The sequence below is a fragment of the Rhipicephalus microplus genome, chromosome 5 (genome assembly GCF_043290135.1).
Source record: "Rhipicephalus microplus isolate Deutch F79 chromosome 5, USDA_Rmic, whole genome shotgun sequence".
NCBI classification, from domain to species: Eukaryota; Metazoa; Arthropoda; class Arachnida; order Ixodida; family Ixodidae; genus Rhipicephalus; species Rhipicephalus microplus.
This window is the reverse complement of record NC_134704.1, coordinates 25,633,535-25,656,404: the sequence shown is the minus strand read 5'-3', so window position 1 is coordinate 25,656,404 and position 22,870 is coordinate 25,633,535. Positions and strand designations below refer to the sequence as shown.

Here is a 22,870-nt window from a genome sequence, read left to right as displayed (position 1 = left end):
GGAAAAATTACAACAACCATCATTTTGTCTGGGGTACATAAACGACACAAGAAGGGCAAGGCTTTCCAGAAAACATTCACTAGAAGATGGGGTTTAACTTCAGACACATTCCATATTACTTCACAAAGGGTGTTGCAGAGTTCACTCGTGCAATGTCCCACATTTGCGCAACCTTTAGAAGTCGTAGTGGAGGGTTCCGGAAATTTCGACCACCTGGGGTTCTTTAACGTGCAATCAAATCTGAGCACACGAGCCTACAGCATTTTCTCCTCCATCGAAAATGCAGCCACCGCAGTCGGGATTTGATCCCGCAACCTGCGGGTCAGCAGCAGAGTACCTTAGCCACTAGACCACCACAACGAGGCGAAGACTAACCTGCCAGCCAGTTCTTTGTCAAGGTACTTGGCAGCCAGCTTGGCACCAAACACTTCGCTCTGCAGGGACACTATGTCCCTGCGAAGCGAAGCATTCTCCTTGCGCAGCTGGGCTACCTCTGCCTCCAGTTGCATCTCGCGGCCCAGATCCATTCGATACATGGTCATTTCTTGTTCCTGCAAGAAGTTACACATACAGGTAGAACAGTGGTACCTCCATACCTGGCTGTTGTTCCATTCGGTTTATAATGCAGTCCCGGCAACCACAGCTGACACATTGACGAGATTAATCTGACATATCAGCACTGACAAGTGAGAAATCTTAGCGGTATGAGAGCCACTATGTCGAGTAATTCTCACATCTTTGCACACTATGCAAAATTTTCACCATTGCATCTGCTTCACTGCATCTTTTAATTCGGTTCAATCATACTTGTTTGCAGCCTATGGGTGGTTGTGCCATGTTATCCCACGGCAAAACAACCCCCGGTTAATGTCCTTTAGATGGAGAAATTGCGCTCTGAGAGCTCTAATGCTATTTTGACAGGTTTATCAACAGAGAAGAAAATTAAGCTCAAAGTTCCATCTATAAATTTCGTCCCGAATTCGCTGCACGACTTCGTGGATTTCAGAGTATACTTTCTGTAATAGGCACAAGAGCTTCAAGGATAGATTTGCAACACTGGCAGTTCATCATCCAGTTAGAAAGGTTCAATCCCGACACTCTCCTGCTTGTGCAAAGATATTAACAAAAGTAATACTCTCTAGAACAAGGTGACATGCTGATTTGTACAACTGTCATTAATTAGTTATAATTAGTAGCCATTACATATCCAATTGTTACAAAATTGGTCAGGTTGAATTCTTGCATAAAAAGATTAAGATATGTGGCTCAAAACGTATGCCCAGATTGTTTTTGATTGCATTTATTTCTAGCAAAAAAAAAAAACGTTTCTCTACATTGGTCCTAGAACGTGGCACATCAAATGGCAGTGCCTCCAGCAAAATGATTCTTTACAGCAACAGGCAACACACGGGGGTTGAATGAGCGCTAGTTGTCCACTCAATAATTGTGCAAAAATATGCACAATGTTATTTCAAGCAACTTGAAACATGCGATGTGCAACATGCCTTCATAGTTTATGTTGCGAACGTGCTTCGACCCACTAACTGAAAGGCTCCCACTGGCTAGACTCGGAGCAAGACTACCCTGGAGGGCACGTCAGAACCCCCGTGCAGTGCTCTCTCTCTTGTTGGCATCCCACCAACAGACCCTGGGTGCGTCCATGAGAGACACTGGGTGTGCCCCACACTGAAGGCATCACTGTGGGGGCATATAATTACTTATTTTAACAGGGAACTCACCAGTTTCTGCTTGATGGCAGTAGAGTCACCTGCGTGCCCCATCTGCGCAGACACTTGCAACTGGGCTGAATGCAGCTGCAGCACAAGATGCTGAAGCTCCTTATTCAGCACAGAACTAGTTGACTGCGCCTCATACAAGTCGGACTTGAGCTCCTGTAGTTCACACTGCAAAATAGAGACAATAAATTTTACAACACCAGTTGGGTTTACACAAGTACGACAATGGACACTGATATAGTAAGTACCCTTTTACGAGATAGTGGTCTACAAAATCAGTTTTATTAGATGCGAGGCATCTAATGATCAAGCTCAATCCGGTGTGTGGCGTGACCACCCTTACAACGCATGCGCGCCCCTCCCCCTTTCTCGCCTTGCAAACCCAACACTCAAGCCCCCTTCCCCTCCTCTGAGAATTCCTCCCAGCAGTGTTTACACTCCCATTGCACATGCACAGTCCCCCTCTCTCCTTTGTATATGCTATCCCCTTTTTCACCTCGCAACGCAGATAGCATCTGCTGGCGAGTTTCTTGATTGCAAAAACCGAGTGCTCCTAATGCACAACAATTCACTAGCCACCCCGCATCTCTAGACACTGGATCTTGACATCCAAAGTAGTGCCGGTGGGAGATTTCTCCTGTGCGTTGTTGAACAATCAAAATTCGAAGTGTGCACGTCAACTAAATGTGAACTGTAGGTCTCTGTATCCAATCAGCGTCTTCTATCTCTCATTGACCATTAGCAGCGATTGGCATGTTCTAGTAGGAAACACTGGTTTATGACTGCCTGCCTTGCTCCTCCCCAAGTTTCTCTTCTTCGCAACGCTGCGATGAGCGCCACCACCATCAACGCAACCGCCAGTGTAAGCGTCCCACACATGGTTCCCTTAAGCGGGAGATCGCGAAGTTTTTTTAGTTTTCTTTATGAATATGGAATTAATAATATCCAACAGGCGATGATGCCATGATGCCAAGAAAAGCATAGGAGGTGTTATTAGAAGTAATTATGAATGTTAATAAAAAAAATAGACGACACGATGACTTGCTGTGGGCAGGGACCGCACCTGTGACCAACGAATAGTGTTTTGGCATCACATAGCAATTAAGTGGTCTTATAACGAGCTGGCTGGGATTATTGGCCGGCTGCCAGCTCGTAATATCAACACGTGCTACATGACGTACACAGGCACAAAAAAAGAGTGTGCCACACTCTCTGTCACGGCTACAGTCGGTGCTGACGCTCGCACATTTAATGCACATATATACCCCACAAAGTGGACGAAGGGACAGTTGCAGTGGTATCTCAGTTGGCAGAGCATCGGACTTGTTATTCAAAGGTCGCAGGTTTGGATCCTGCCTGTGGCAAGTTATCCATTTGTCCACTTTTCTTTCTTCAGATTTACATTACAATTACTTCTAACGACGTTGCCTATACCTTCCTTAGCATCATTGTCTGCTAGTTCTCATTAATATTGTGCCTAACAAAAAAAATGAGCCCTTGAATGTACATTTCTTTTCTTCATTGCGAGCATTAGAATATCCAAACAAAGGCTTTCAGGCAATGTTCTAGTTACAATGAAATTCTTTTTGATTAAAGGGGAACTAAAAAGATAACTATTTTCACCCCTCCCACCATCAGCAAATTATTGCTTCACAATTCTAAGATCACTTTGATTGTTGCGAGGAGACGCTTGCTTGATGAGCAACAAAACATGCAGAAAGATGACATGAGTGGAGACGCCACCTTAAAATTGCCACACAAAATGCCATGACATCATATATTTTGATGGCATTTAGGTTCTACACATTTGCCAACCAGTAAATACGGAGTATATTGTCTCTTGAGGGCAGGTGCAAATCAGGACACCCACATTGAGGGGGGGTGTCGCCGGAACCAACATTGAAGAGGGAGGCGTGATCATAAATTTTTTTTTCTAGCAGAAAAGTCCCTTCATAGCATAAGCACTGTTTACGTGTGCTTATGGTGGTTTCACTAATTTGTCATAATTGTTGATAGGAGGCAGACTACAAGCACTGTAATGAAGGGGGGTGCTGACACAGGCTTTGGCGGGGGGAGTGATGGCCCCTACTGCCCCCCCCTCTGGATCCGCCATGGTCTGAGGGGTCATAGACTTAATATACCAAGTTTCAAAAAATGCCATTGAGCAAAGTACGCCTTAAAGTGCATGCCTTCACATGCGGCGACTTCAGCATGATATTTAATAATAGAACTGACCTCAATTTTTCCTCCTATGATGATGAAATTAACGACATTACAGCTCTAACAGCAGGGTGCCTGAACAAAACGTTTAATTGCGATATCAATTATATGGGCACTCTCAGCTCAATTTTGCCGCCGTCGTCGACTTGAGCGTCGCCGTCACTCATCGTGTGTGTGTGTATGTATGTATATATATATATATATATATATGCAAAACAGTCCAGGAAATGACTCCGGCGCGTGGAATCGAACGTGGGACCTCTGAAGCGTGAGTGCGAGACGTTAACCACTGAGCAACGGAGGACACCTCCTTCAACGTTCAAACGGCAAGATTTTTATATCTACCCCTTAGGGCTGGTGATGGGCATCTCGGGGGGAACTATCGTGTTTTCAGCATTACCAGCAAAATGGCGCAATGTGCGCGCGTCGCCACATCGTCACGACGCGGCGGCGGCGCGCGCGCTCTCATCTCTCACGCATACTTTCAACGCCGACTAAATTTCAAGGCCGAAAGGCTGCCGCAGTGACGTCAGAGGGTGGGGGCCCAGTTACGCCGCGAACGCGGCGGAAAGCCTGCGTTTCGTTCACGTTTTAGGAGAACCAACGCTCCCGCTCTCGCAGCTGCTGCGGCTTGATTGGGCCGAATAAAAGATGTGGAAAAAAGTCTTACTGAGCATGCTCAGTTGGGCAACTGGGCCCCCAACCTCTGACGTCACTGCGGCAACCTTTCGGCCTTGAAATTTAGTCGGCGTTGACACTTTGCCCGCGGAGAGGAGGGGGTGGACGCTCGCTCGCGCGCCCTTATCTCGCGATGGGGTGGATAGTACGTCTTGCCTGGCCCTGCGTTTTCACAGGACCGATTCTGTTGTAGTTACCGGGCCCACAAAGGTCACTACAATCGTCGCCCAGTCTCCGTTAGCGAAAAGAGCGCGCTTTTCAGACACGGCGAAGTAACAACTGAGACGCTTATTCGCGTTCATCTGTACCTGTGAGTACGTTTAGCGCGTCATTTGTGCGTGAGAAACGCGGGGCACGTTTCGATCTGCTTGCCATTCTGCGCGTGACCTTCCGATTCGTTGCTATCGCGTTCATTGCTTCGCCTTTGCAGCAAAGATGTGACTTTTTTTGTTTTGTTTTAGTTTCGTTCTACCAGAATGAGTTACGTTCTCTTTATGTTCCTGAACGAAATAAATAAATAAAACATTTACACAACAGTTTTATTCGTATCCACAAGTACGAATAAAGTAATTGGATTTGTGATATATTTAATTGTGCTCCATTTAAGAAAAGAGAACCGTGGTAAAATAATTTATCCACGTTCTTCAGAGGAGCAGAAGTAACTTTTCTACAAAGTCCGACCAGATAGCACAAACCAGCACCCTTTTGTCAAAGTATTTGGAGGCACTGTAATCGCCAGAACTCACGGACACGTTTCACATGGACTCGGCATTTTCACTTTGCTGCATCGCCACAAGTTCCTTTTTCTACGTCTGAAAAGTGACCAAACACTTCAAGACGACGCCAGGCACCGTTGTAAATCACCACTCCACACCGGCAAGTAGTTGTTTTTTTTGCTGTTGTGAACAGACCATGCCCGACTTCGCTAGGCCGCCGTGCTTATACCCTAACTCCGGCGTCGTTGCGACAAGACGCCGCCTTTCTCTGGCAGCATTTGCTTCCAGAGCGCGTCCCAGACAGGACAATAGAAGAGCTTAAGAGGGAGATTTAGAATAACGTTTGCAGGCGTTGTGGGCATAGCGGGCACCACATGAACTTTAGAATAACGTTTCTCCTCCCAGGTAACAATCTAGAGACTTTCTATGGTCCGCAAACTCAAATGCACGGAAACTACATATAGCATCAACACCAGCACCTGGCGGGCCGCGATCGCCGCACGCTATTTCGGATTTTCTGCGGGCGGGCCGCGAACCGCGAATCGCGTACGAAGCATGCGCAGTGGCAGCGACCACACCGCAATGGCTCGCGGTGCGCTATTCTAAAAGTCCCTAACGACGGATCATGGTCACATACTGCGTTGGCCACGCAACGCCGATATCGCCGTCCTGATTCCGAACACCGCTCAGACGCGGCCGACAATATGACCGGCGACACCCAACGCGGCAAGCCGACTTCCTTGCCGTGCACGGCCACCGCCCGCTCCAAAGAGACGCCCACAGCCACGGTTACCGCCGGAAGACTACAAAATAGTCCTGCGACCGCAGGGTTCATTACACCTAGCCGATCTGGGACCATGCAGCCTGCCTCTCTGAAGCCTTATGCGCCGCTGCCGGATTCGACTCACCCGCAGTCTTTCACGTCGACCAGATGCGCATTCACCCGACCAACAACACCATATCACTGTCAGCACGCCTGATGTGAACCGTGCAATGGCTTACCCGAAGATTACCCAACTGAAAACTGCCGACCAATCCTGTGCCATGGCTGTGCATGCCCCTGCACCCGACAACTCGGTCAGAGGCATAATATTCAATGCGCACATCTTCGAAAGTGATGACCAGATTTTTCAACGAGCTTCGCGCCCGCAATCCAACTATCGACATCGTAGGCGCCCGACGATTGGGAAAGACCAGACATTTCGTCTTAACCATCGCTGGTCATACTCTACCCAAGCATGTCCGCTACCTTGCTTTCACGCTCTAGATATTTCCCTTCAGAGAAGGCATAGAGGCGTGCTTCAAATGCAGACAAACTGGTCATAGGACCGACGTGTGTCCGAAGCTGAAACAAGATAACTGTCGCCGCTGTGGCGAAAGCCACCCGCAACCTACCGACAGCAAAGAAGTCACTAGCCCGGCGCAATGCGTCGTTTGTAAAGGCGGCCACCTAACCGGCAGTCGCAATTGTAAATACCGATTTCTGAAAAGGAAGCAACCAGGAAACGACAAGAGCACCGACAAAGCAACTCAGTGCACCTTTCCGACTGCCAGACCGAGGGCACTACTACCGACAATAAGAACTATCAAGAATCTTTCCCGCCGCTGGGTGGAAGTATATAGCACCGGTGCTACCGAACCAGACAACGGTGCCCGCTCCCGATCTCCGTCAAAGACCCGGGATCACCACAACAGACTTTCGGCCGTCCCACACGCAAAGAGTGTTGCCCGGCAGATGGACAAGCAGCGACAACCGCAGACACAACCCTTCGAAAACCAACAGGTGAGGGAGTTGGCAGAACAGGTTAAACTATTGCAACAACAATTGGCTGCCACTAACGATAAAATTTATTTATTTATTTATTTAACAATAATGTGGGCCTTCTTCAGACCCATACAGGAAGCGGGCATACATCATCACAGGTAACCAAGTAGATACAAAGTTCAGGAAATACAATATTTCGAGGGACGATACGCACAACAGCAAAACACTTACAATAGCGGGTACAACAATACTTCATTGGTGCTCTTCCCATACACGAGAAGACGAGAAAAAAAATAATAATAAAAACCACGTACTACGCATGAAAAACAAATATACGTACAAAGATTACAATGCACTACTGCAAAACACGTTTTTCGTTACCGCAACAACAAGAACAGCATAAATGTAACTATACTGGCTCAGTTAACTGCTCCACAAAAGAACAAAATTCATCAATATTTGTAGTATTAACAGGTTCACCTGGTAGCGCGTTCCAAGCGGTGACAGCACGAGGGAAAAAGGAATAGTTAAACCCATTGCTGTGGGCAATGAAGGGACGTGTCTACTTTTGAACAATTTTGAAATTGTTCAAAATTAAACAACTTGAAACGCAAGAAGCACCCGCTATCGCCACTATTACGAACAGTAACTAAACAGATGGTGGCCTGTGTAGCGCAAAATGAAAACACTGCCCCAATGGCAGTATAGACGCGGTCAGGGGCACAAAACGTGAGGCTGCCGAACCAACAGCCGTAATCACCACCGAAGACCCGAACGTCTCACAAATCAATGATCGAATTGAAGGGCTAGAATTTCTATTCGACAAAATGTCCATAGGAGAAAACAACTCAAAACCAAATGCTCAATGAGAGTATCGGTGCCCTTGGCATGGCTCTCGCCAACCTTACAGCTCGCTTAGCTTCGCTTCCCGCTCTGACCGACAGTGCAAGCTGCAGACGACGTAATCACATCACACACACACCGTCCTCAACTCCCACGCAGCCCTTGGCTAACAAAAGTCCTAAAATGTCCTCGACCCAATCTGCCAGGACAACGCCACATTCGTGAGAAGATGGCCAACGCGACTAGCGCGCTCTTCAGGCAGTGGAACTGCAGGAGCTACCGCAACAAAGGGGCAGCTTTCCAATTTCACCTCCGATCCGCCGACCAGTCCCCTGATATAATTGCGTTACAGGAGACAGGCTATCCTGCGAAACTGTCTGGATATGCCGAATTCAACGAATTTACCGCTGCCGGTAAGAAACCGGCTACTGCCATACTGGTGCAATGCAATCTCACGGCAATCCGACATGACTTGCAATTATCCAGAAATAGCTCACACTCTCGTAAAACTTCTCCCCCACAAACGCTCAGATAGCAGCATATACGTTTTTAAATTTGTAAAGTCCACCCAGAGATACCAGTACCCACGTTGTCTCACTTCTAATGATTCGTTATGTGGAGTTTAACGTCCCAAAACCACCATATAATTATGAGAGACACCTTAGTGGAGGGCTCAGGAAATTTTGACCGCCAGGGGTTCTTTAACGTTCACCCAAATCTGAGCACACGGGCCTACACCATTTCCGCCTCCATCGGAAATGCAGCCGCCGCAGCCGGGATTCGATTCCACGATCTGCGGGTCAGCAGCCGAGTACCTTAGCCACTATATAGGTCTATAGACCACCGCGGTGGGGCTGTCTCACTTCTAAGAAAAGTTAGCAGAATAGCGGGTCACTCACAGCTGATAATAATGGGTGACCTTAATGTTAAAAATACCAAATAAGACTACCTCAAATGTGACTGCAAGGGCACTAAACTATGGGAAACGATTAGGGACTTGGGTCTTACCCTACACACGCTCCCCAACCGACCAACCAGGATTGGGAATAGCATCAGTCGCAACACAACCCCCGACTTGACACTTGTTAAAAATGCTTACGCAGTTACGTGGAAAAACACTGACGACATTTAGGAAGCGACCATTATCTGCTTTCCATCAACGCACCCACTAAAGGCTGCAAAAGAACAAAATTCGCTACTATAAACACACGAAATGGGATGTCTTTCGATTCCCGAGAGACAAGCGCTCAACCACCACTATAGAAGATCTCAATGAGTGGACTACGGATCTCCCTAATGATGCTAAACGGGCTACATGCGCAACCCCAACGGAGCGGGGAGGCCCCGCGTCCCGGACTCGAAGCTTGTGCACCTCTGGGAAGCACAAGCCAGCTTACATCGCCGATGGCTCCGCCAAAAGCACAATCGAAACTTGAAACACGGACTGCATGGAGCAAATTGACAGGAAGAACGAAGAGTACAAAAAGAAACTTAGCCAAACACAATGGCATCAGCTATGCGACAGGCTCAACGGCCAGCTAGGAAATAAATACACCTGGCAGCTCCTCAGGCACTTATTGGATCCCGAGCAGACTAAAAAGCACATCGCGCAATAAAATGCGTCAGCTCGTTTACAAATGCACGGGTACCATTGCAACCATGAATTAGTGCAAGAATTGAAAAACAGGTATTGGAACACACAAGTAGACTCGTCACAAACATCTGATTACTCCGGAAATACTAACCGTGAGCTAGATCGAGATACTATAACCGAGGCGGAAATACGTGCTGTTTTGAATAGTATTCGTACAACGGCTTCCCCAGGAGATGATCAACTTTCCAATAAATTACTGCGTAACCTAAACGATAAGGTTATTACGGCAATTACTGACCTTATGAACAAACATAGGGAATCTGGGACACTACGGAAACAAGCTCGAGTAATATTTATTCCCAAGCCGGGCAAAACACTGAGTATGGAAATATCTTCGGTCTATTTCCCTTACATCATGCCTAGGGAACATGATGGAACACGCAGTTCTACGACGACTAACAGCTTATGCGGAGTCGAGTGACCTGCTACCCCCCACGATGGTGCGATTTAGCCAGCAGTTATCCACACAGGATATAATGCTGCAACTTCACAATGATATATTAAACCCTAGACACACAGCGGCTGCCAGGACTATCCTGGGCCTGGATATCACTAAAGCATTTGATGTGTCCCATACTGCTGTACTGGACAACCTGGCCCAAACGAACGTCGGTAGTCACACTTGCAATTATACCAGAACTTTCCTGCATGAATGCACGGCTGAGCTAACCATCGGCGACCTCAAAAGCGACAAAATCACCCTTGGAACACGGGGCGCTCCACAAGGATCCGTGTTATCAACATTCCTCTTTAACATTACGATGCGTGGCCTGCCCGTTCTCTTGGATCAGACACCACACATTAGGCACTCACTGTATGCTAATGATATCACCATGTGGACCTGCACAGGCTCAGACGGGCTATAATGTGTGACGCGCTGCAAACAGCCGCTGACACTGTACAGGAATACGTACAGAAAGTGGGCTTTAGTTGTTCTTCCAACAAATAAGAGCTCTTAGTAATCAGAACCAAAAACAAAAAAGGATGACCCCTACAGTGGAGCGCACTCCGCAATCGATATCACAGTAAATGGGAACGTTGTCCCCACTGTTCGCACAAGCAGGGTTTTAGGAATGCTCATCCAGCATAACACTCGTAACACAGAAGCTCTCAGCAAGTTACAGGCATCCGTATACAGCAAACGACTAGGCTTCTAAGGAGAGTGGCAACGAAAAACCAGGGAATGAAGGAATCCGACCTATGCAGGTTAATCCACGCTTTTGTAATCAGTCGGGTTACCTATGTTCCCCTACTACCAACTGAGAAAGAGGAATGCGGAAAAACTAAACTCCCTAATTAGACAAACTTATAAACATGCTCTAGGTTTGCCAGATAAGCAAGCACAGAAAAACCTACCGCGCCTTGGTATCCACAACACAGTGGAGGAACTAATCGAAGGGAAGTTAACGGCCCAAGAAGAAAGGCTATCACGAACCAAAGCAGGCTTGCACATACTCAACCGTCTCGGACGACGCACTAGTTGTACGCTCAACAACAGGGTTTTCCCGCCAGCGGCAACTCGAGCAGACATTATAAGTAAACCCCTGCCCAAAAAATTTGCTGGCAGGAATACATGACAAGAGACGAAAGGCAAGAGCAGAAAACCTCGCAAAACAATTTCAGGATCGCCCAAACGTTCTGTATGTTGACGCCGCTCGACAAGCGACAGACCGTTACACCATATGCGCGGTAACCGGCAATGGGGAACTTATTACTGCCGCCACCGTAAAAAACGACTTCAGAATTAGAGGCTGAAGAAGCCGCCATCGCGCTGGCCACCTCAATTCCGGCTATCAATTCCATTCTAAGTGATTCGAAAAAGGGCGCTCATGAATTTTCCGATGGGCTGTGTCGGGCCCGATCGCGGCAAACATTATCAAAAATAAGAAACGAAACAATAGAATACAACTTATATGGGCGCCTGCTCACGCGGGAAATCCAGGCAATGAGGCGGCCCACCGCGTAGCCCGAGGTTTAATCAACCGGGACGTGGACCCCTCCACCCTGGACTTCCAGCAGGAAGGGATCACCACGTATATCAAAATAGCGTATCACCGAGAGAACCGGAAGACATACACGACCCCGCATGCAAATATATCCAGGGAACAGGCCACGATCTGGAGGCCAATCCGAACAAATTCTTTTCCCAGTCCTCATCGGCTGTCTAAAATTTATCAGGAAGAGATTAAACCAAAGTGCCGACATTGCAGCTGCGTGAAAGCTACCCAAATCACATTCTTTGGGAATGCGAGGGTGATATCCCACCAAGAACAATACTGCCAGCTTCCTCCTTCGAGGCGTGGGAGTCGCTCCTGTCGTCAGCTGACTACCATCTCCAGGCAGAAGTGTTTAACTGGGCCGAAACGGTCCTGGCAAGCTTTTGGTCACCACCCTTCTAACCACCGACTTATTAAACTTACCGACCTTGCTATGCCGTCAATAAAGTTGTTTCTCTCTCTCTGTGTGTCAAAGTATTCATTTTTTTTTCAGAAGTTAATAACAAAATTTTCAGGAAGTTCAACGCTTTGTGTCACAGGAGTAAGCATTATCTATGAAGCAGCAAGTCATCGAGTACTCTGTAATTTACGAGACCGCTGTTCTGATAAAACAAACCAGTGCTGAGAATGCTTTCTCCACGTTGACCTGGGCGACAGGCACATGAAAGCCACTTGGGTTACTATAAACATCTCCGGTTGCCACTGCTTTCGGTTTTCTCACAGTTGCAACACAACTTTACTTTGAAATTTCTGCCCAGAGATGCACGTCGATAAGACAACCGGAGATATCCGCGCACCACTGCTCACGTTGCATAACCTCCGTTGTTCCGGATTGCCTTTTTTTTTCATGAACCGAAATACTATTTGAATAAAATTCGGTTTCATTCGGGAACGAAATATTAAATGACGTGTTGATTACGTTTTCGTTCCAGTGAAAAAAAAATATTGTTTAATTTTAGTTTTCGTTCCGTTTCAAGACACAGAGTAAGAGTGCAATTTATCGATCTATACACCGATCAATTGTTTCAATTTAGCGTTCTTTTCAAGCATACCTGCACTATGCAAACGACCCAGACTTGCGTCCACATCATCTCCGCATCTCCATCGATTGCCATAACCACCAAGTAACGCACATCATTCACAAACACAAACCTATGACGCTGTATTCAAGGCCAAGAGAAACGTAGCGATCGGAGCACCGCCCCGTCACAAAGCCACGTTCCCGCTGCTCAAAGGGTTGGGCTTTTAAACGGGAGAGACAAGCGCGACGAATTCAAGGGCGGCGATACTGTAGTGAGCTCGCGGTGGGTGGGCCACAGACCCTTTCCCACAATCCCCTCGTCCTTCCCCGCTTAGCCCCGTCGCGATGCGTCCTCCCTGACGAAAAGCAGCCGGCCGCGGCGCACTTCTGTCTGCGCCGCCGGCGACTTCAGAGAAAAAATAATGCGCGAGCGCCCATCTCTCCAGCTTCGAAGAGATTACCAGACGGGCCTAGCGTTGCATGCCGAGTACGCGCCACTCGGCTGCCGCAACTGGAGCCGCTGTCCGGCGACGGCCGTGAAAACTTTTTCTAAGCAGTTTTTCCAAGGGTCACAACGACGAAACGAGAAGTCAGCAACGCGTCCTTGTTAGTGTAAGTGAAGCCACACATCTAGAGAAAGTGTCTTTTTCGGTCTAACGAAGGAGCAAATGAGTCGGCACTACACAAGCACATCGCAACTGCGGTCACGGACACTTGCAAACGCGGCGGCTGTCCAGATATTGCGCACCATTCGCCCAGCGGACTCGGGAAGAATCGCTTTTGACTGTACTAGGAAGCATGCCCGAGCTACACACCCGAGCCACGGGGCGATTACAAGGCGGCCAACACGCAAGCGCAAGACGCCTGCTCCCTTTCGCGACTCGTCTCTCATTTTACGCGACCTCCTCCTCGCCCGCACTACTCCACCCCCGCAGCAGAGGCACAATCACAAGCCAGCCGACTGAAGTCGGGCAAAAAGAAAAAAACAAGCACGGGCGAAACGGATTCCTAGCAGACGACGTTGTACGATAGGGTCGGCACCCAACGCCAGCGAAGACGCGAGGCCCACGCAGTGCAGCGGCCGCTTTCATATAAACTACGGGCAAGATGCGCGACCCGACAGTGGTGGTTACAGTGCTCCTGGTGTACGCGACGACGTGTCCCCTCCCGAAAGGCGATGCCGCTGCCGTGGCGGCGGGGTGGGCCTCCGACTACGAGCAGCCTCTGCACGAAAGAAGCCGGCGAGAAGCCACGACGAACAGACCTCCGGAACAGGCGCCGGCGAATCCGAAAGGCCTGGACTTGAGCCCCGATCTGTGGCACAGTGTTCCTCCGTACCTCAAACAGGTGAGGACCACGGGACAAGCACCGAATGGCCGCGTTTTTTTCTCCGTGCTCTGGCCGGCGCATACTTTTGATCTTGTATGTGGACTTCAAAACTAGCACAGGAAAACCGGCAGACTTACTGCTCCTGACGATAGTTATAGCGCGAGAACAGAACGACGACGCAGAGACAAGAAGGACACGAAGGACTTGTCTCTGCGTCGTCGTTCTGTTCTCGCGCTAGAACTATCGTAATGTCATACCAACTAGCCCAAGCTGCCACACTTGTAAGTTACTGCTCCTGTGCGAAAGCTAAAGGCTTGCATCCCGGTACACTTCTGAACTCGCAGCAGACGCACTGGATAAGCAGCAGAAAGACAGCATCTTTGAGGTAGGCTTACCAATCGTGAACGGCCCCCTTCTGTCAACAGGTGCTTTGACATAACTTCTGTAGCGTGTCAAGATTGTAAACTTCATCTCAGCCCCACGCAATCGCCGAAATTGTGAACTTTATACATTACCCCGAGACATACGTGGCGAGACGACAGGTCTGACCACACGCGCGAAAGTTTTTTCAAGGTTCGAACTATAACCACAATACTCGATTACTAGTTGATATTACAGCGCATAAAATTCGAGTACTCAACTAAACTGACGACTTAGAGCCTGCTGGGTCATAATACGAGATCCGTGTGTACAGGACGCCATTGAGGACCCGGCGATGCGCAAGATTTTGAACGTCACATGTTGCGGGGTCTAAGTGGACGTTTCCATATTACAATTCAGTCGTGTACAGTTCCTGTGGCTATCCTGACATTGCAGGCCTCAAGATAGAGAGCACGGGGCGCCAGGGCTTGCCGTATGCCGCAGTGATACCTTTAACAGCTATAGCATTTGTATTCCAGCGACCGCATGCCAATAATCCACCTTTACTGCAAGCTAGCTACTTTAGTTTCGCTTCCTTCCTCGCTCCTTATCTCGGCAAGAAACATGTGAGCCGCGACGCGTTTTTATCGTTGTGAAACTCCAACATTTCGCAATCAAGACTACGAGGAACCGGCCAACGCGCGCGATGTCCTTCCATTCACGCGTGCAACTCCGCGGCAAGAACTGCGTCCGAATTGAAGACAGAACGACTTGCAGGGAGCCGCGAAAGATCCGCCAGATTAATGACCGAAAGCACACCACACGCACAAGCAAACCGCGCCATCTTTTGCAGCTCCTCCTGCTAGTTAGCATGAAAAGAACGGGGAAGGTGGAGCTGAGGGCCCTCGCTCCATTCTCTGCCGAAGACTGCATGTTTCGGAATTCCACAGGCTATCGACACACAATACTTCCAGGTGATCTCTTGACGCAACACCCATAATAGATGATAGTTATGGCGCGAGAACAGAACGATGACAAAGAGACAAGAAGGACACGAAGGACTTCTTGTCTTTTTGTCGTCGTTCTGTTCTCGCACTATAACTATCGTCATGTCATGCCAACTAGCCCATGCTGCCACACTACTAGGCCCACAAGAGCGCGCACGGGAGTGGCTTACCTTAGGCCGCGTTCACACTGAGCATTCCGGCCGCCTAAAGTGCTCCGAATCCGGTTCGGCGGCGGCGAGATCCGCCGAAAGTGCCCTCTCCGCGCCGATCGCTCTCGGACCGATTTTTTGCGGCGTCTGCCGCCGAATCGGTCACCGCGGACCAATAGGAGCGCTAGTCAAGGAATTTTGAAAAATGGCGGCCAAGCCCTACTCACTTGTTGTGCCGCAGTGCACGTAACTGAATGTTGAAACCAACGGGAGTTTAACCTACTCTGTGCCTGCTTCGCCTCCGTATTTCGTGAAAGAGGTGACCGAGCTTGCTGTTGGCGTGACCGAGCTTGATGCGGTCTTGCAGAACAAAACGAACACACCAACGCCGCTGGCGTCGGTAATTTTTCTGCTCTTCGTGCATTACAAGACAGCCACTTGCCAGCAAAGTAAGCAGTACTGTCTTTTCTTGTTTCTTGTGTACGAGAATCGTCGAAGTATACACCACCGGATAGCGTAGTAGCGTTTGCGAGCCGCGACAACAACCGGGTGACAGCGCATCCATCACGCGTTCGCCCCGTAGTAGATGGCATATTCGGCGGCGCGCGGCGCGTCCAGAGCGAACGACGCTGCGTTTCGGCGGCAAGGGAATTTCAGTCACTGTAGAAAGCGGATGTTTCAGTGTGAACTAGGCATTATTGATTGTGGCGCCAGGCCTGTCCCGCAGCTTTACTCACGCGGACCCAGCTGCACCGTCGTATGAAGCGCAGGGTTGACTGTGCAGGCTTTAACGACAGCATCAGCAGGGGCCTTTAACGATGCATTTCAAGACCCGTTTACTTCCATCTTTTACCCCCCCCCCCCCGCCTCCCCGAAAGCCAGGGACCAAATGCAGGCCTTTGCGACAAGCACTTCATCACTCCGTTTCAAGAGCGGAACTGCGTATCTGCCCTATAAGCGAAAAAAATTACAGGACATGTAGGCGCCACATAAATCTGGCAAGCCCGATTATCGAGACTGAAACAAATTGTGCCACAGTTAGTGAACGACTATCGAGAACAGCAGGTGAGGGTGTGACAAGAGAAATGAAATTAGAGTAAACTAAAGGGAGATTGATTGATTGATATGTGGGGTTTAACGTCCCAAAACCACTATATGATTATGAGAGACGCCGTAGTGGAGGGCTCCGGAAATTTAGACCACCTGGGGTTCTTTAACGTGCACCCAAATCTGAGCACACGGGCCTACAACATTTCCGCCTCCATCGGAAATGCAGCCGCCGCAGCCGGGATTCGAACCCGCGCCCTGCGGGTCAGCAGCCGAGTACCTTAGCCACTAGACCACAAACTAAAGGGAGAGAAAAAGTATACTTTGGAATAAAGGCAGAATAAAGGCAATAAAGACACAAATATACAAAGACAGAAAGAGGAGAAAAAAAAAAGAAAAACAGAACGAACAGAAAGAAGAAGGAAAAATAAACAGAGAGGAGGAGGAAGCGATAAACAGAGAGAGTGAGAATAGAAAGATCGAGCAAATGAGGTAAATAGAAACAGATACATGAACGAAATACCAGAAACAGAAACAAAGAGAAAAGCAACGACAAACAACGCAGGCCACACAGCTCGCCCTTCCTTCAGTGCTGGCACCACTAGTGCAAAAAAAAAAAAAAAAAAGGACCGCGGCTATGGAAATCCCCCCTCCATCTTTCCACAGCAGCTCAGTACAGAAACACGCCCACCTTGCACGACTAAACTAATTTTTCACGCCTCGCTTTACCTTTCCCCTTTGCAGTAAAAGCATGATAACCCCGTTAAGACCTGACCACACGTAGCCGTTGCAACACGTGGCTTTTCGACGCGGCGCCGTGCCCTTTCCCCATGAAGAGAGAGGGCGCGTGACTACGCGAAGCTGCGTGCTCTCGCTCTCCATATGGGAGAGGGTCCGGCGCCGCGTCGTAAAGACACGCGCCGACGCGCTGCAACGGCAACGTGTGGTCAGGCATGTACCCGTCGCAGAGCGTTGCTTTCTGACGCGGCGCCATCAGAGAGAGTGCGGCGCCGCGTGTCAAAGGCAACGCGCTGCGACGGGTGCGTGTGGTCAGGCCTTTGCGACCCGTTTTAAAATGCGTTCCTGCACGGTGTAACTATAACTGTCGCCTTCACTGCGCGATTATGGATTTCGTGTTCCTGCATGGTGAAGTTTATTCACGGGTGGAACTTCAGCAAAACAGCGTCACGGCCAGTCTCGCATGAAGTGTTGATATTGATTGATATGTGGGGGTTTAACGTACCAAAACCACCATATGATCATGAGAGACGCCGCAGTGGAGGGCTCCGGAAATTTCGGCCACCTGGGGTTCTTTAGCGTGCACCCAAATCTGATCGCATGAATTGTAAATAAGCGCGAACAGACAAGGATGTAGAAGAGAACTGGCACAAAGCGCTACTTTCAACTGATCTTTTATTTTCGTTCGAACCGATAAATGTATACCTAGCGAGCGGAAAAGCAAGAACAAAAGGGCGTTTTGTAGGTTCACATCGTTGAGCAGAGCATGCGTACAATGCACTAACGACAAAGCAAAAAATTCACAACACTGCGACAAATCTAGGTATTGAAACTCTTTTTGAGAAAGCGGTATGGAAGGATGGCTAATGCCCGTGCTTGCTGATCTCGCAACTTCACTCGCCTGCATAACCTCCCTTGGACTCCAGATCCATGATTTTTTTTTTCCTATGTCGCGATAGTGCATCGCACTACGTGCTCGCTTCAATGAATCCACAAAACGTTCTTTTTGTCTCTGCTATTTCCACTCGCTCGGCATATATTTATTGGTTCGTGCGAAAATCGGTTGAAAGTAGCTCTCTGTTCGTGTTGGTTATCTTCTACGTCCTTGTCCGCGCTTACTCACAATTCATAGATGCAAACCAACGTGTTTTAGCAAACTCAGCCTTGAGCGCATTCTTCGTTCTGTGCGCGGTCCAGGTGCTGACGTCCATCGACGACCGGTTGCGAGGCCTGGACGCCTTCGGGTCGGAGCGTCAGCTGACCAGACTCGACTTGTCGCTGGAACAAGTGCTACGCAAGCTGGAATCCTTCGACAGCCGACTGGGTAGGCTGGAGGCCAAACTCGACGTGAGACTAGAGAAAGTCGAGGATGCGCTCAGCGGTCGCGGAAAAGACGCCGCATCGTCGTCACAGCAGCAGCAGCAAGGGGCCGCGGATGCCTTCCATCTGAGCCGCCGATTCGACATGCTTTCCGACAAGCTGAACAACAAGTGAGGTCCTTGTTAACAAAAACTAAAACTGCGCCACAAGCACACACGCCCACACACAAAAATGTCCTATCGCAGAACCGTATTGCTTGCGCGCTTCACTGACGCCTATCAAGGGCGTTTGCAGAACATTTTGCAGGGGGTTGCATCCGCAGGGTAGGAAAGAAAGGCATCCAGCCCGCAGGCAGCCTTTCTTTCACTGCCGTGAGATCACTGTAGAATATAAGTACGTAACGCGCAAAAGTTGTCTGAAAACATCATGAAGGCCGTTTTACAGGATGCGCGGGACCTGACTTTTCTGATCGAACTGTAAATTATTGCTTCTGCATAGGAAATTGTGAAATTTCAGGGATGGCAGGGGGGTTGCGCCATCCTCCTTTACCTCTAGACCTCCGTACCGCCTATCACTGCAGCATAACAAAGCATGAATCGCTGATCACGCATAGCTCGCCCGAACGTCGGGAACAAGTCGAATTCTTCAGATAATATTGAACGAACAGCGCGTGATCATCTGCGTGATATGCATAACACCTCGAATATTTAATTTTCTTTATAAATCCGCTTTGTGAAGGCATTCGAGAGATCCGTGAAGTTGTGCGCAAGCGACTAGCCTACACATTGAGATAATGAAGCTAAAGAAAGCATAGCGGGAGTTATTTGTAGACTGGAGGAGTGTGCTGATGCGTGCTTGCGGGTAAATGCTGAAATTTTGATAACATATCGCTAGGGCCCTTGCATCGCTTCTGCAGGTTCCATAGGTTCGCTCCTGCAGATTCTGCAGGTCTGGTAATCGCGGGAGCAACGGGAATCGAAAATGTAACGAAAGACGGCCGGAAGCCGGTGGGATACGACCCCTCAACCTCCGAGGTTGTACACGACGACCGGCGGCAAGTTGATAGATATATCGAGCAGCCCAATAATGGCGTCACCAATTAAAGGGACCGACGACTGAACTTTTTCGACCCAGTTTTTCTTCGGCGCGGCTTACCCTCCGTAGTGTTCGTAGCCGCAGTATAGTTAATCCCAAAAGCACGTATAGTTATTTTATGAGCAGTATATTCTTTGCATGAAAGGCTCTGAAAACGGATGAGCCCTTTCATGCAGCAACGCCAAGAGTTGACAGCGACGCCGGTGGCCTTCCTGCATGGCGACTATAGTGCAGGCTGTTGTCGTCGTGCTTTCGCAGGATTTGCTGTAACCAGGCTCAACCACGTTTATTCTGGGCTTTGCAACTATTTTTTGAAAATAACAAGCCGTTACAATGAGACGATGTAGCTTTAAGCAGCTTATCCGTATTGATACCACGTTGCGAGCCCCTGCGCTCAAGGTTATCGGCATTGAACCTGTTCAATAAACCTTGTTCCATACACGTTGGTTGCGCCTGTGTCGCAGTCGTATATGGCTTGTCCCATCGTCATTACGATTAAAGCCAAGTCACCGGAAACGTCATTACGTGTATGCGACTCGCATACACGTAATTTCCGAGAGAAATCGTAGGCAGAAAAACCACGTCGCTCTAAAATCCTATAGCTACCCGGAAACTGCGTGCACGGTTTGACGAGCATGGGATCATTACGTCATGCGAATGCAGCACCACTTTTACTGGGTACTTATTAATAACGCAGACCTATATGTACATTTTTACGGAGTAATATATTTAACAACATTTAAATACTATAACAGGAAAATTGTTGACCGCGTGCACTAGTTTCAATCAAGAAATAAAAATACAACTCCACCTTTCACGAGAAAAACAGGGTTCGTTTGAGTCGCTATGAGGGACAGACAATCTTTCCATCCGTTGTCAGCCCATTTCTGTGTCCCCACGCGCAGGCTGTCCATCCTGGAGGATAAGCTGGACGTACGCACCGACCGGCTGGCAAACAAGCTGGAGCTGCTCGAGCGCGACTTGCAGGACGCCTCGGACGACGTACTCAAGAAAATGGCTCGCGGAGACGAGGTCCGCGCGAGGCTCCAGGCGGACTTGTCGCGGTTGGCCGAAACGGCGGAGCGTGCAGACAACGCGCAACGACAGACGGCCACGGTGCTGCGCGTCGACGTGGCCGACGTCATAAAGCGGGCCGACGCCAAGATGGACCTGTTCAGCAACGAGATGCTCACGGCGAACAACATGCTACGCGCGCTGCAGCAGCAGGGGAACGCCACGCAGCAGGCGGCATCGTCCTGCCAGGCGATGTCGGCCGATGCGCCCGGCTGGGAACAGGCGAGTGCACGCCATGATTCATCATATATTCATCTCTTCCTCATTCTGAGAGAGGGCGAAGTGGTTGATTAAAGAAGGAAGGGCTGTTATTTTCTGCAACCCTTACGAAAGAAGCTAACGTGGTTGCTTGGGCGAGTTGGTACGACATGATTCACTTAAAAAACAGCGCCAATAACGAGGGACAAGAGAAAGAAGGAGACAGACAGTGCCGCTGTCTGTCTCCTTCTTTCTCTTGTCCCTCGTTATTGGCGCTGTTTTTTAAGTGAATTACGAAAGAAGCACCAGTTAGGCTTCAGCAACATAGGCGAAGTCAAGGATGGTTGGGGTTGTCCCAGCACTTCCTTTTATTCCCGATGTGTATACTCCCCATCTCCGTTCAGTAACGAGACTGTTGGCGCTCTTGTAGCGAGCGCCATATAGCGCACCTCTGTTCTCCTTCCCGATAACTTCCCGGCTAGGTATACCCAACTATAGAGCGTGTAGTATATACTCCACTAGAGGTGCATAGGGTTTACATGGCGCACGTAACGTAAGAAATACCCTGGCCTGCAGGTGACTAACCTGACCGAGCTGGTCGAGAAGATGGTGCACGTGGGCGGCGAGCAGCTGCGCGAAATCGACCAGGACGTGGAGAGCTACACGCGCAAGGTCATCAACGGCATCTACGAGCTGCGACGCACCACCGAAAAGCTGCGGCAGGGCGCCCTGCAGGACACCGTGGAGCAGGGCAACCGCACCCGCGTCCTGGTGCGCGAGGAGTTCCGCAAGCTGCACGAACAGATCGAGCCGCTGCCGCTGATCGAACCGCGGCTCAGCTTCCTCAGCGAGGGGCTCGAGAAGCGCATCGACGAACTGGGCGCCACGGTGGACCAGAGCTTCGCCACGCTGCTCGTGGCGCAGAACTCGTTCATCTCGTCCTGCCACCGAATCCAGGAGGAAGAGGTGCAGCTGTACGACTTGCTCGAGCGCATCATCCTCGAAATGCGCAACCGCTCCCTGGGAGACGCGCAGCGCATCAGCGACGAGCTCCAAGATCACAGCCACGAGGTCGAGGCGCTCCTCAGGCGTGCGGTGAGCGCGGTATTCGCGGCGGGCAACACGACGCTCGCGGAGGTGCGCAAACTGATTGGCGACCGCCGGTCCGACTGCAAGGAACAGCCGTCGTCCGGCGCGTCCCCTGCTGCCGTGATGGTGGCTACGACGCCGCTTCCATCGCCTTCGGCCAAGACAGCGCCTTCCACCGACAGCAGGACTCGGTACAGCTCGAGCGGCGCCAGTGGCGTTGCGGCATCAGCGGCAACGCAGGACTACGACTATCACGACGAGACACTCAAATAGACGGCGACAAGACTCGGTGATAGGCTTGGTCGCGTTTACGGACGTTTGTGCTGGTACCCACCGTCGCCACTATACAAGGAATGACTGTTGAGTGGCGGTAAAGGTTATCCGGTGTTATCAGAATGCACACGCAAGTACAGCGTGAGTAGACGCGCGCAAAGAATCGGGAAAAGTGGGCACGTGCTACTGGACCACGTGTTTGGCACGCACAATACTTTTGAGCGCGCAGCGAAAACGAAATGGACAAAGAAAACGGAAAGCTGTGATGCCAGCGACTCAAAAATAAATTTGATGTTATTATAGAGTACTGTGTTGGGGCGAAGTTTACGAATAATATGTGATGCAAAGTAAAATTTGATCGAAGACGCGAGGAACCGACGTGGGCCCTTCCAGTTCCACATTTCTCTCTCTTTTTTTTTGCACCACATATCCCTATTCGTAAATCACAGCTTCTTCGCAAAGAGAATACAATAAATGTGTGGCTTCGACACGAATGTTATAGCTGTCCAAGGAAGGCCCCGAAAGAAGGCACGTTCAGATGGCAAAATATCTAGATCACGT

At 49.5% G+C, this 22,870-nt stretch overlaps 2 protein-coding genes across 2 annotated transcripts in view; one reads left to right on the top strand and one right to left on the bottom strand.

The window, feature by feature from the left end:
- The window catches only part of LOC119174856 (Golgi-associated PDZ and coiled-coil motif-containing protein), a 33,180-nt gene that overhangs the window by 6,330 nt on the left and 3,980 nt on the right, over positions 1-22,870 (bottom strand). The window contains exons 3-4 of the mRNA XM_075895036.1: positions 1,740-1,904; positions 376-551 (exon numbers count right to left, since the gene is read on the bottom strand). Coding sequence (XP_075751151.1) covers positions 376-551; positions 1,740-1,904 — 341 coding nt within the window. The remainder of the gene's footprint in view (positions 1-375; positions 552-1,739; positions 1,905-22,870) is intronic.
- LOC119174855 (uncharacterized) lies at positions 13,612-22,454 on the top strand. Its single transcript, XM_037425961.2, has 4 exons — positions 13,612-13,977; positions 18,458-18,750; positions 20,581-20,971; positions 21,524-22,454. The coding sequence occupies exons 1-4, from the start codon at positions 13,738-13,740 to the stop codon at positions 22,307-22,309; spliced, it is 1,710 nt and encodes a 569-aa protein (XP_037281858.2). The 5' UTR covers positions 13,612-13,737; the 3' UTR covers positions 22,310-22,454.